Genomic DNA, 14,699 nt, shown 5'->3' with positions numbered 1-14,699 from the left:
GTGGGTCTTCAAACTCCTGTACCTCCACCCTGATGGTAGTAATAAGAAGATGGAATGTGTTGGACAATGGATGATGGATGCTGTGTTTCTGAGGCATCACCTCTTGAAGATGCCCTTGATGGTGAGGAGGAATGTGTTCATGATGGAACTGGCCGAGCCCCCAACTCAGTGCAGCCTCTTGTGATCTTGTGCATTGGGGCCCCCCTGCAAGGCTGGGATGCAACCAGTCGGAATTCCCTCCGCCGTACTTCTAAAGACATTTGCTAGAGTCTTTAGTGATGTGGAGTCTCTCAGTCTCCTCATGTGATAGAGCTACAGATTAGAAAATCAGTCCAAACAAAGGGATATCAGTATAAGCAATGAAGGCTGAATAATGCCAGAAATCTCACATTGTTGCAACTTTCAAGGTCATAAATTAATATAAATTATAAATTAAAGTCTGGAACCATTATATGCACAAGGGACTTATGGTGTTTCAGGAGATGCATTGAGGAAGGGCTTCAGTTTTTAATATATAGCATCATAGAAACATAGAAACATAGAAAATAGGTGCAGGAGTAGGCCATTCGGCCCTTCGAGCCTGCACCGCCATTTATTATGATCATGGCTGATCATCCAACTCAGAACCCAGCCTTCCCTCCATACCCCCTGACCCCTGTAGCCACAAGGGCCATATCTAACTTCCTTTTAAACATAGCTAATGAACTGGCCTCAACAGTTTGCTGTGGCAGAGAATTCCACAGATTCACCACTCTCTGTGTGAAGAAGTTTTTCCTAACCTCGGTCCTAAAAGGCTTCCCCTCTATCCTCAAACTGTGACCCCTCGTTCTAGACCTCCCCAACATCGGGAACAATCTTCCTGCATCTAGCCTGTCCAATCCCTTTAGGATCTTATACGTTTCAATCAGATCCCCCCTCAATCTTCTAAATTCCAACGAGTACAAGCCCAGTTCATCCAGTCTTTCTTCATATGAAAGACCTGCCATCCCAGGAATCAATCTGGTGAACCTTCTTTGTACTCCCTCTATGGCAAAGATGTCTTTCCTCAGATTAGGGGACCAAAACTGCACACAATACTCCAGGTGTGGTCTCACCAAGGCCTTGTACAACTGCAGTAGTACCTCCCTGCTCCTGTACTCGAATCCTCTCGCTATAAATGCCAGCATACCGTTCGCCTTTTTCACCGCCTGCTGTACCTGCATGCCCACTTTCAATGACTGGTGTATAATGACACCCAGGTCTCGTTGCACCTCCCCTTTTCCTAATCGGCCACCATTCAGATAATAATCTGTTTTCCTATTTTTGCCACCAAAGTGGATAACTTCACATTTATCCACATTAAATTGCATCTGCCATGAGTTTGCCCACTCACCCAACCTATCCAAGTCACCCTGCATCCTCTTAGCATCCTCCTCACTGCTAACACTGCCACCCAGCTTCGTGTCATCCGCAAACTTGGAGATGCTGCATTTAATTCCCTCATCCAAGTCATTAATATATATTGTAAACAACTGGGGTCCCAGCACTGAGCCTTGCGGTACCCCACTAGTCACCGCCTGCCATTCTGAAAAGGTCCCGTTTATTCCCACTCTTTGCTTCCTGTCTGCTAACCAATTCTCCACCCACACCAATACCTTACCCCCAATACCGTGTGCTTTAAGTTTGCACACTAATCTCCTATGTGGGACCTTGTCAAAAGCCTTTTGAAAATCATGAACATATATCAAAAGAAAATGCAGGCCAGATCTTTAGTATAGAAAACCACAAGCAATACATGCTAAAATAACCATAAATCAACGTAAATATGCCCTAAAGTATTGCTGTTTTTGAAACTTTGGGTATTAATTTACACACATTTTATACCAGTGAAACCAAAGATAATTCTTACAAATGATATTTCCCCTGATTAATGATGAAATTTAAATCAAATGAAAATGTTGTCAAAGGATATTCCAGTAGCCAGTGGCGTTACCCATAGGTTCCTAGTCGAGAGCACATGAAGAAACAGGGCAAGTGGTCCGGCTGTATGAACTCCCTGATAGATCACTGCTCGGCCCTACCGGCGCCACCTTGACCACTCTCAGAAGCAGCCCCATGGTGGCCCTCCTCAGCTTGCTTCCTTTGCACTTGATAGGCACCAATATATAACTGTACGCCCAGGCGATACCACTTCAAGTAACACAATCTCCCACACTGTGGAAAGGCAGGGAATATGAACACCCCTGGGCCACGGAAACTGCATGCGGTTTGTTAGCCCACGAATCCACTTGAAGAATCTACCACATAGTCCTCTCCCATACTCTCCCCGGCGGGGCTTTGGCAATTTGTGCACGTGGATTTTGTGCGACTGTGGTGAATGATAAATGTATTGAAGTCCTACGTGATAAATGGGCTTAAATAAAGTATATTCAGTTACTGTAAGCATGTGTGGCATGTTATATGTGAATTTAAACCTGTTAGTTCAGCGCAGATGAATGGGCCTGGAATGCCCTTTTCCCTCTACAGGTACTGTTTGAGCCACTCCGTTCCTCCAGCATTTTGTTTATTGACAATGCACTCAAATTCCCTCAATCTATTACAGGGAAATCACTTTACACTGAAATTGGTACTGAGTCAGTATACCACAAACACCTTGATACTTAATTTTACTTGTTTCTTTTCCCAGTGAATTAGTGAAAATGTTATCTAGCAGCCCCTTCAGCGTTTTGGGGAAAATAGCTTTCACAAGTTCTTCATTTTAAAAACATAATTAATCTCCGCTGAGAAAGTTTCCAGCATAACCACGTAACTCAAATTTCCCCGTCTGGCCCTTTGCCGTCTCCACTCAGGGAATCGGACAACCTTAAGGGCGACTTGGCAGTGTCCCCACTGGATGTTACCTAAATAGCAGTTTAGTGAGATCAGCACCCACCCCCCACGTCTGCGTCCGTCGTTCTATTTCTCTTCAGTTATGCAACAGCCTCCGATAATGTGCTGTTTCTCAACCTAACCCGGCACAATCTCAGCACCCGCCCTCTCTGTGCCGCGGTTCCGGCCGCATTGGTTACTCCCTTGTGCCTAGTTGGGTGCTCCCGTTCGCTGTGCGGTCGAGCGTCCTGTCAATCACGCGCTTCCTTTTTTTTCCACTCAGGCTTGGTTGCTCGGCGGCTGACCTACTAACACACATCTCGGGCACCAGCAGCGGCAGACGTGTGGCTTTATGTGGAGAGGCAAGGCGAGGTTTTCAATGGGAAGTCGAACAGAGAAAACTACAAAGTAAACCCAGCAGCACTTTCACTGTTCACAAGCAGCTTTGCTTCGGCACTTACTGATCGCATTGGATGGTGCTTCGCGAGGTAGGAAATAGTTTAGTCTGTTGTCTTTTTGTGTACTATGTATTAAAATTGATTTAATCTCCGCCTAAAGGCGCAGAGCTCCAGGGAGGCAGCGCTGCGCATCTTGCTGTGACGAACAGCTTCTATATATAAATTCTCTAATTATAATATCTATCCATAGAGGAGACACTGAGCACAACATCCTATTATGTAACCACGGGAGCGCTGTTAGTTCTGGTAACGAGGATCTAGATGTTCAGAGTGTAAGCACAGAATTAGAGTAGAGTCCCAAAACACACAAAATATCACGGTAGATTTGTAATAAGGAGTTAGGATGCCCTTGCTATAAATCTCGTTTATGTGTGTGTGTTTCCGAACAAAACAGGTTGGCGCTGGGTGGTACGCGCAGCAAATAGGGTTATGTGATGAATTCTCCTTTTCTCGTGTATACATTTTATGACATTATTACACTATTATTAATAGATTGTTCGCTTGCCGAGCACATCCTGTGCCTTGTACTTGTAGGGTTTGTTCTTGGAAACATTGCATAATATACCCATTATAAATCGCTGGCAGGATCAAGAAGCTGAATGGACGCTTTTGTAATCCTGCTATTAGGAAAATAGGACGCGGGTGCACTGCTGTCTTGTCCCTTTTTGTAACAAAAGAGAAAGTATTTTAAAATGGCTAAGCAGATATGTATAAACAATCGATTGGAAGCGGAAAGGGCTGCCGTTTTAATATAAAATCCTGAATATTTCCATAATGTGTTACTCGCTTCGGTAACCGATCGTTCAAATGTAACATACATTGTGACTCTTGGCCCTTTGAAACAAGCGTTTTCGAAAATATTGCATAATCTAATCGGGAGAGAGGGAAACTGAAAGTTGAAAGAGACAATGTTAACCGTGCAAACTATTACAAAGCAGGTATGTCTTAGAAAGGGATCGAGGATTGTTTGGGGGTATTCAGGAACTGACTGCTTCAGCTGAATAAGCTTTTAAAACGAATGTTGGAATTTAACGGACCTAAATTCCTTTCCCAGTCTTTTGCTTAGAAAATACAGATGAAATCTTTTATTTTTTAAAAAAGAAAAAAAGTTTTAGTTATATGCCGCAGCTTCTTGTGTTTTTCTTCCCCCAGTACAAAGGAGTATGTTGTAGGCGTTGGTGTTGGGAACACGTGAAGGGCAGCGGCTGCATTCCTTTGTTCAGGGTGGATTGGAGTGAAGAGCAAGTCGAAGAGCTGAATGAGGATGAATCAGCCGCAGGATCAGCTCGGATGCTGCTTTAGTCACGTATTCTGATTCTCACTGTCGCAATCCAATGAGAGGGAAAGAAAACACACACAGAGGTACATTACATTGTGAGGCAATCGCTTCTGGATTGACACATCGTTCCAGAACATTTCATCAGTGTAGCGATAAACACCTTTAACGTTATCGAGGCGCTCAATGGGAGAACGAGAGTGGGTGGTGGTAGGGCACTGGAAGACACTGCTATAAATGAGACGAAAACAGCTCGTTCAAGACGTTCTTTCGTGGTGGATCTATTAGTTTAGCAAAACTTCCCCACTCCAGTTCTCTTTGTGATAGATGACCATCTAATTTGTCCCAGCTCTCGGCTTTTTCGGTATGGCTGTTTTGATTTCTAATGATTACGTACAGTAAATGTTTTTTTCCATATAAGCCTAGCAAAGTGTTAATTACTTCAGCGAAAACTCTGCTCTTCATAGTTTTTATAATATGATTTATTTTGAGCAATGTGCTTTTATAAAATATTCATTCAGTTATTAATTTCCACGAAAATTGAATCTCTTAGATTCAGTCTTTCAAAACAGACAAACCGATTTCCCCATTCCTGGTCTGGCTGCTTTGGTTGCACTTGTTCTGCTGCTTTGTTGCATTAAGTACATTATAGCGTTTGAAATGTGTGTCACTATTATTGTTGACCTGACTGCAGGAGTCAATTGTGTGTGGCTGGCTAAGTAGGTCATGTGTATAATGGCTTTATTTTCCTGGTTAGTAGCGTTGTCATCAAAAGCTTTGGAGTGGATCATTGAGTTGCAACGCGGGCATTGTTCTCTAGAGGGCGCCACGATTATCTTTATTTGCGTACCCTATCTGATTTAAGGTCCAGCAGAAAGTTTTTTGCACTGCTCTAAAATTGAACATTGTGAAGGAGGAAAAAAGAAAAAAAAAATTACAGTCGGTATGGAAACCTTGTGCACTAAAGGTTACTGCACAATTTCCTGATTTCAAATGAATTAAGATTTCAATTGGTTTACCCAATATGTGAACAAGGATAGTCCTTCTAACCCACGTGAATTCAACAGTTGTTAGTTTTCCATGCATATTTTCTTAGTGACCCATCCCTGCTGAATCCTGCCAGCAGAATTCGGGCAGTTTATCCAATAGTTGTTTTGAAATCTTGGAAGCTGTGATCTGAATAGTGACAATTGTTCTCAGCCTACCTGAATGTCCATTTAGTATAAAAACAACAATGCCTTAATATATCTATAGAAAGCCTTGTGGACCCATACTTTAAGTATTGAGATAGTATTATATCCTTTTACATTGGAGAATACTTGTTATGGAGGGAATTCTGGTTTATGGGGTAGCATGACAAGAATATGAAGAGAGATGGAAAAGGCTAGGCCTCTATTAATATCATTGAAAAATTGCAAAACTGTCAAAGAGTTCACCAGGATAGTTACAGCAATGATGTTTCTCCTTGCAGAGGGCTCTATAATTAGCAGATTATTGTCTCAAAATAAGAGGTAGGCCATTTAAGACTGGTAAAAGGAAAGATTTCTTCACACAAAGGGTTGTGGATTTTTGGAATTCTCTAGCCCAGAGGGTTGCAAAGCCTCACTGCTTAATAGCATTCAAAAACTGAGAATGATGGAGTTCTGTATATTTGAGTACTCAAGAGATATTGAGATAGGACAGGCAAATAGCATTGGCACTAAAAGATCGATCAATATCTTTTTGAATGGTGGAGCAGGAGCTTCATGACCTATTACTGCCCCCTTTCTTTTATGTTCAAAAATTATTGTTGCCTTATTGTGATTAAGATTTGTTAATATCATAGTCCTATGATATTTTTGATCAGTCTAATGGCATGGTCAAACTGTACACCAATAATCCAACGTGCTATCAGAATCAAGTTATTGCATATTGTATTGAGTGCAAGTGGATTTTCAGTATCCTTATTTTTCCTTAGCAACAAAAAGTAAGTAAAACCCAGTACTTATAACTAGAATGTATTCAGAAAATTGGAGCAATATAATTTCCTGTAGTATACAATTGGTGCCAGTCATTCCATGAAAGTAAATGTAAATGTGGTAGCTTAACCATTTTGCTTTCTAACACAGAACAAATAAGATGAAATGTGTGCTCAACCATCACCTTCAGCCTATTCTGAAAATAGAAAGACAATCATAGTTACAATTGAGTAATCAAGTAAGAACAATATGTCATTTTGTATATGCAAATCATTTTCTGATTTCTGCCCTTAAGGTTTTCTAAAGTCGAGGTAAATAAGGATTATGTTACAAAATTGTTTTCTACATTTTGAACGAATCTTTAAAATTTAATTCTGCTTTTTTTTTACCAATGGTTCAATTTAATATCAGAGCATCTACAGAGTATACAACCTGAAATCCTTATTCTTCACAGGCATCCACGAAACAAAGAGAAAAAACCCAAAAGGATGACTGACAGAAAAATGTTAGAATGCCAAAGCCCCCCCCCCCCCACTATACTAACATGTGAAACTTTATTTGTGAAGGCAGGCTCTATTATTATAACTGAAAAAGAAGTATGATGTACTGAGAGTATTCTTTTAGTTCAGTAAATATTTTAGCTTGAAAATTGTAAATGTATTTATGTACAATATGTTATTAAATGAAGAGGGAAGAACTAAGATGATGTTTTGGATGGCATGATGGCTCATCTAGTAGTCACAGAACCAAAGACTCAGGTTCAGTCCTGTACTTGGATTTTGACTCTGGAATATGCATATTCTCCCTTTGAATATATGGGTTTCCTCTGAATGGTCTGGTGTCCTCCCATCTCAAAGATGTGTTGGCTAGTAGGTCAATGGCTACAGTAAATTGCCCCTAGTGAGTATACGAAAGGTAGCATCTGGGGAGAGAATGTAAAGAAAAAGGAAAGAATGATAAGCAGGTGAGAAGAATGAAAAAGGGGGACTTATGTGGGATTATTATAAATGAGTGATTGATGGTCAGTGCAACTCTCTACGACATTATGACAACAACTGGTTCAGTAAACAAATATTTTACTACATCACTGAATTAATTTTATTTGTTAGTACATTTTTGAAGAGAGTGAAATTCATTAACTTGTGGGGAATTGATACTTACGCCAGTCTTAAAGATCGTATATTTCAATAAGAGTAGATGAGGTAACATATATAGTTAAGTGTTTGTAGACAAATTTGAATAAAATATTAGTGTTAAGTATTAATCATCACTTCACTTACAACATTTTAAAAAATCTTAATACTTAATAAAAATCTTTAATAAAATTCATCATGCAACTTACATGAAGGTTGGGAAATGCTCACATAAATTATGAATTTAACAGGAAATTATTGTTAAATAATTTTGTTATGTTTTTTCCATTCAGCCCCAAACTTGGTTACATTCCTCATTATTCATTTTTTTCCCATAATGAAGCATAATAACCATAGATTGGGTATTAACCATTCACTTCCCGCTGTGGAAATCGTTGTATTCATTTGTAAACAGGTAAACTCAAAGAACTAAAGTAAATGTTTCAGGAAGAACTGGATTGAAATTTTCATTAAAGGTCTGAACTGCTGACCGGTTCATTTATTGGAAAAAGTATTTCACCCATGATTTCAGTAATCAACAGTTCTTGGGGTTTCCCTTTGCAGAAATTATTTATCTTATGAATAAGAAGGTAATGCTCTACTGAGTATTGAAAATCTGCATTAAAAGAAGTAAAAGTATAAAACAATATTTATTTGGGAAGCTGTTCCTCCTCCAGAGTTGAAGAAAATTAATGATAGCTGAAATAGGCAATTAGCGACGTTGTTAAAAGGTGTATTTTATCCTAATTAAAGAACATTCCAGAATTGTTGGTATTCTTGGAGATAATCAGTCAGTTATTTTTACATATATCTAAGTAGTAGATTAAATTATTGGAAAAAGGGAATGAAGGCTCAGTCGGTATCCAATTTACCATCAACAATACTTGAAAGACAGAATTTGAAAATTGAATAAAATCTGAATTAATATAATCTACCATTTCATTCATAACAAATCTGAAGCCTTGGCTCCCTATTAATTTAAACTATATAAAGTTTCAGCAAAGTACCTAAGAGTATAATGGAATATCACAGCCATTGAAATATTTTCTACCGATTTGTTTTAAGTCTAGAACTTGCTTTCTTCTCCATGTTCTCCTGATGAGAAAAAAATAATGACTAAAATTTATAAATGCTCAGTCCTGCTTTAGATGTTTCAGCAGTAATTCATTAAAATCATTTAATTACAAAAGGAAGATTAAAATTGGAGAGGGCAATTTTGTAGAGAAGTAAGACCTGTCATGTTTAAATATGATGTTTAATTGGAAATGGGGGGGGGCGGGGAGGGAGAGATTTCATGCTATCTTGTCCGTCATCAGTAATGTGGTTTACAATTAGTGACAGTAACCCACTACCACATTAAATCCACCTGATTCAGAGAATATTTAATCTTCCAACTTGTTTTTAATTTAAGAAAATAAAAAGTTCTTTTTAAATTAATATTAACCAAATTTGGTGTAAGAGGACAATTAGAATTAGTAAAGGCAACTTATGGATTAAATATTGTTTGATTCATCGGTGATGTCACTAAACTTATTTTACATTTATTAAGAAAGAAAGATTAGTTATAATATTTTAAAACAAAACCAGGGAACTCCCTACTTTTGTTATGGTCCAGTGAATCTGTATTCACTACTTCTCTTGCATTGCCATTGTTTATAAACTTGGCCTGTTAATAAGAAAAAAGCTGAGCAGTCAGTTATCATCTGATACTATACTTGATCACTATTTTTACTAGATGAAGACTAGTTATTTTCAGAATTGCTAGTAATAATTTCCACTAGTAATAACTCATGGGATTTAACTTGGTGGGATACAGGCTCGCAGAGTAATTTTCCAAGTCGTGACTAACAAAAATAATATTTATTAAGTATATGGTTATTTTTGGCATCTAATTTTGTTAAGAAACAAACCAGTTAGAATACAAATAGTCCTTTTAAGACTAACTGACTACATACAGTACATGATGTGATATGACAACAATTATCTCATTTTTTTCATCTCCAGTCTCTTTTGCTTGGTAGCTTTATATTCTTATCTCATCTGTGTTTTGGCCCAAGCTCTTGTTGCTATGTACTTCTAACCTCCAGATATAGAAATGGAAAGATTGCAGATGGAATGGTGGCAACTTCAGTTGTAGTGCATCAATCACTACAAGTGATAGAAAAGGACTTCCCAAATTCCTAAGTGTCTTTAGAATTGATGGACAAAAACTCTTAAAAAGAAATACTGATGTGATTTTCATGGAAGACTACAATGGAGGAATATAATTACCACAACAATGGTTGGAGAATGTACACTTTTTTAAAAAAATGTTTACTTTGGGACTCTGCTGAAGAAATTTGCTTGTATCTGCATTGTACTTTAAATAAAAAAATACCTGAATACAGCTTAGTTTATAACAAATACTTCATTCTCTTCAACACCCATTTTGAACAATCAGTCTGTTCAGAGAATATGCATGGCATTGTATGAACTTAAGCATTTTGTACATATTGGCCTATATTTAGACGATGTTATGAACAATGGCAAGCACTAACACTTGCAGCTGACTTTAAGGAAAGGTGCCTATAAAGATTCAACAATTTCTGTGGTGTGAGTCTCAGCATTCCTGATGCTGACGAGTCTTGGGGACCTCTGGAACCAAGCAACTGTGGTGCCTTGAAACAAGCTAACCAGGCAACCTCAGTAATTCTCACAGAAAACAACTTTGTGCAGCAGAAAGCATCATTCATTTGACTATGAATTCAGGATTGGATGTGGACTGCTTTTTAACTGCAATCTTTAGATAAGGAGTCCACATAATTACCACTTGCCTTGAAGACTGGTACGGATACCTCTACAGCACTGGCTGGCTTAATCAAATCTTAATTGACTTTAAAACTTACACTGCTTACAATAAAGTCTAACTCTTTAAATAAAAGGAGTCTATATCGGTGAGACCCGAGGTAGCTTGGGAGACCACTTCAACGAGAATCTATGCTCCTTTCGTCAGAACAAGCAGGATCTCCCAGCGGCCACCCATTTTAATTCCACTTCCCATTCTCATTCCAATACCAATATGTCCATCCATGGCCTCCTCTGCTGTTGTGATTAGGCTACACTTAGGTTAGAGGAACAACACCTTATATTCCGTTTGGGTAGCCTCCAACCTGATGGCGTGAATATTGATTTCTCAAACTTCCAGTAATGGCCCCCACCGCTCCCCTTCATCATTCCCCATGCCCTTTTCCCAATCTCACCTTATCTCCTTGCCTGCCCATTGCCTCCCTCTGGTGCTCCTCCCCCTTTTTCTTTCTTCCATGGCATTCTGTCTCTTTCACCAATCAACTTCCCAGCTCTTTATTTCATCCCTCCCCCTCCAGGTTTCACCTATCACCTGGTGTTTCTCTCTCTCCTCCCCCCACCTTTCAAATCTACTCCTCAGCTTTTTTTTCTCCAGTCCTGCTGAAGGGTTTCGGCCCAAAATGTCGACTATACTTTTTTCCCCATAGATGCTGCCTGGCCTGCTGAGTTCCTCCAACACTCTGTGTGTGTATGTTGCTTGGATTTCCAGTATCTGCAGGTTTTCTCTTATTTGTAATTACAAACATGAATTCAGTTTTCACAACAATAATCAAATCTTGTTGTTCCTCTCCGCACCTCATGGCGTATTGAGTGGCAACCTTGCCGGTTCTTTAGCATTTGTCTGTTTTTTATGAGGCCGAGTTGTTAGCTCAACGCTCAACCCAGAACGGATAGAAAGCATGCAAGGAGCCAGCTGGATTCGAATCTTGGACCACTCACCTCGAAGGGTGGTGTGGATGCCACCACACCACCGGCTGACTTAATCAAACTTGAATTTGACTTTAAAATTTACACCGCTTACAATAAAGTGTAACTCTAAATAGTTTTTACATTAAAAGTAGTTTGGAAGTATCAGAAGTTCTTGCATGTTTGCTGGCTTGAGGATTAGGATGGGGAAGATGGCAAATCAGCCCTGCTAGTGTAACTGTAGGGAATCAATGCAACAACAGCTTATGAATTTCCATGTTTACATTTACACTCCAAGAGTTCCTGCCTAATTTCTTCCATTATAACACAGAGCACTGCTGCCTCTTGGTGTTTTCTTAAGCAGATTCTCAGTGTTAACCATGGTGAAATTAGCTCTATGAATTTGAATAAGCAATTTTGAAAATAAACATGAGCACCAAAGTTCCAGATGACGTATGCCCGGACCTTCATGCCAGATTGGTAAAGCTAAATGCCCTGCATGATTGAGTCTGTCCATGCATTCTGCCTCTAAAGTTCATTCCAGTGAAGTCAAAGAATGCTGGAGGCAGACGGTAATATGTTCTCTAGAGATTAACACTGCCAACGTAGAATAATATTCTAGGCAATGTTTTAGTGTTGCATTTATTTCAGATTGACTAACTTGTTTAATTTTCTTTCTTCCAGGTTATCAATAAGATCACAGTGCAATTGACAGATTCCTTCTAACAAGTCCAGAACTAATTTTTGTAGCTCTGATTGAAATCTAACTAGTAATGAAGATCTGGGTAAGATTAAGGCTTCAGACTTCTTCGTATTGGAAACAGTGAACATTTAGAAATCAAAGCCTACTAATGGAAGCAAAACCTTCATTGTGCTGTATTCTAGAAAACAGTTAAGAACTCTTTTTGTCCCATCGGTCATACAAGCACACAAGAACAAAGTCAAAATAATGGAGGCACAAAGACCAGCACTCCAGAAGAATACAGCACTGGTTGGATCCTGCATTTCTGGAGAGCAAATGGTGGTATTAGCTCCTGCTTTAGAAAACATAGCAGAGAATTTCTCTGCAGATGACAGTTTGCTGAGTGATGAGTTGAGCATCGGATCTCTCAAACAAAAATCATCAACTTGCCGGAGAAAGCGGGAATTCATACCCGATGAAAAGAAAGATGCACTGTACTGGGAAAAGAGAAGAAAAAATAATGAAGCAGCCAAAAGGTCACGTGAGAAGCGACGTTTGAATGACATGGTTTTGGAGAACAAACTTATGGCATTAGGTGAGGAAAATGTAAGACTGAAGTCAGAACTTTTAGCTTTGAAGTTGAAGTTCGGATTGATTACTGCAGCATTTTATGCTCAGGAGGTACAGAATCTTGGGAATTCTTCAGGCCCATGTTTTCAAGACTATAAACCCTCCAACATGAACTTAACTTCTTTCCCACCTGACCATGAACACAATTTTCTAGCAAATGGCTGTATTTCTGTCATTAAACACTCACCACCAAGTTCATTGTCTGATGTTTCGGAAACATCTTCAAATGCCAGGGAAAGTCCTCTTCTCCAAGTTGCATGCAAAAGCCCAACCAGTACCTTCAAGGTTATAAAACAAGAGCCTCTGGAATTCAAAGTGGATTCTAGGACCTACTTAAGGGAATCTAGTGAGGATAATGGTTCATATGTTGCAACTGTGTACAGGAACTACATTGGGAGTGCCTTTAGTGGAAATTATTCCCATTCGCCACCTTCTTTACAGATTACCAGATCATCAAGTAATTCCCCAGGAACATCAGAAGCTGATGAAGGTTTCTTAGGGAAAAATACACCCGAAGAGGATGGAGAAGATGAACAGCGAGTACCAAAAGGCCCAATTCCCTCTCCTGTAGAACCAAAAATTGTGAGCAATGCCATAGTTAAGGTTCCTGAATCAAACTCTTCTGCACTGCCTCACAAGCTTCGTATCAAGGCTAGAGCAATACAGATTAAAGTAGAGAATGTGGAGGCATATTATGAAACGGCAGAAAAACAACCATCTGCCAGCAATATTTCCACTGAAAGATCTTGCACATTAGATAGTGCAACAACATTTAAATGCAATTCTTCAAAGCCAGTACACTCTTCTCTTGCTCCTTTGAGTATTCAAGTAGCAAGTATCAATGATTGGTCCCAGAAACCAGAACTTTGGCGACAAAAAGAAATTGAAGAGAAATTGGAAGGGGCATATAAAAATGTTCAGCCATGTTCACCAGTTGCACTAGCAAACCCATTGGTTAATGCTGGGAAGGACTCTGCTTGCAATGGCATTAATCAAGGGGCACACTTGGAATCTGACAACTTGTATTTAAAACAAGGCATTGCAAACCTAAGTGCAGAAGTTGCAACGTTGAAAAAACTCATAGAAAAGCAGCAGGTTACTGCTTCAGACTCTAGTAAAAGCTCTACTGAGAAATGATTTGCCAACTAAGATTACCAAATGAAGTAGAGTAGTACATTTTATACTAGATAAATTTTCACTGGAACTGTTGTCATTTCACTGTAGTTAACTTGTAATTTCTTGTAAATGCTTCTGTATGTTCTGAATTGTACATTATGAAATTTGTCTTTTGTGGACTTTGTGATAAAAGTTGTATGATGAAAGCATTCACTTCTGTACATTCAACTGCCTGAAACAATTCTACAGATGAACCTTCTACCATTTTGTTTTATCAGACATCAAAAAGCCAAATATCAGGTACAACAATTAAACAGTTGATGAATAATGAGACTTGCTTGACTTTTGTTGAATGAGGAAATATTCAAAAATTATATTTGCATTCCAGATTACAAATATGAAGATCCTGTTACATTCAATGGCTTAAGTGCTATTGTCTCTACCCTGGCAGGTTGTGCTCTAAATTTAAAAAGTCTCCTGGAAATGGCATGTTTTTTTCAGTAGTTTTACGAAACCGAAATTGAGGATTGATGAATTAAATGCACTACACAATATTTTATCTGGAAGGTGCTGTTCATCTGAAAATACTAATTTCAAAAAAAATTGTGTTTTATTTCAAAATTAATTGAATTTGAAATAATTTTTACCTCTTTTTAAAAAATTTGTTTTCTCTTTAATTTTGGTTATGGGAATAGAAAGTTTATTGTTTTTATCAGTAAGTACCAGCATCAAGCTTTCTTAGTCCTAAAGTTTTAAATCTAAAATCATCTTTGGATGATCAATAAAACTCCCTTGACTCCTATCTCTGAGAAACACCTTAGCTTCAGCTTTTCTTTGGTGTGGATACTG

General features: G+C 38.8%; 1 protein-coding gene across 4 annotated transcripts; it reads left to right on the top strand.

The window, feature by feature from the left end:
- The first annotated feature begins 2,691 nt into the window (after positions 1-2,691).
- Positions 2,692-14,178, top strand: nfil3 (nuclear factor, interleukin 3 regulated). Of its 4 annotated transcripts, none has more exons than XR_010020619.1 (3): positions 2,692-3,335; positions 4,458-4,667; positions 6,994-8,970. XR_010020619.1 is itself a non-coding variant. In XM_063068935.1 (3 exons), exon 3 carries the CDS (start codon positions 12,372-12,374, stop codon positions 13,869-13,871), a length of 1,500 nt encoding a protein of 499 aa, XP_062925005.1. In that variant the 5' UTR covers positions 3,073-3,335; positions 4,458-4,667; positions 12,107-12,371; the 3' UTR covers positions 13,872-14,178. The 4 variants fall into 4 exon arrangements, 3 of the variants coding, with proteins under 3 accessions (XP_062925005.1, XP_062925006.1, XP_062925007.1); XM_063068935.1 differs by lacking the exon at positions 6,994-8,970 and adding an exon at positions 12,107-14,178 and having other exon boundaries at positions 3,073-3,335; XM_063068936.1 differs by lacking the exons at positions 4,458-4,667; positions 6,994-8,970 and adding an exon at positions 12,107-14,178 and having other exon boundaries at positions 3,073-3,335.
- The last annotated feature ends 521 nt before the right edge of the window (positions 14,179-14,699 follow it).

This window comes from Mobula hypostoma, chromosome 16 (genome assembly GCF_963921235.1).
Source record: "Mobula hypostoma chromosome 16, sMobHyp1.1, whole genome shotgun sequence".
NCBI lineage: Eukaryota > Metazoa > Chordata > Chondrichthyes > Myliobatiformes > Myliobatidae > Mobula > Mobula hypostoma.
Note: the sequence above shows the minus strand (reverse complement) of the source record. Positions and strands in the feature narration are given on the sequence as shown.

Coding starts and splice junctions, on each gene's coding strand:
- nfil3 (XM_063068936.1), top strand. CDS start 12,372: ATGGAGGCACAAAGACCAGCACTCCAGAAGAATACAGCACTGGTTGGA.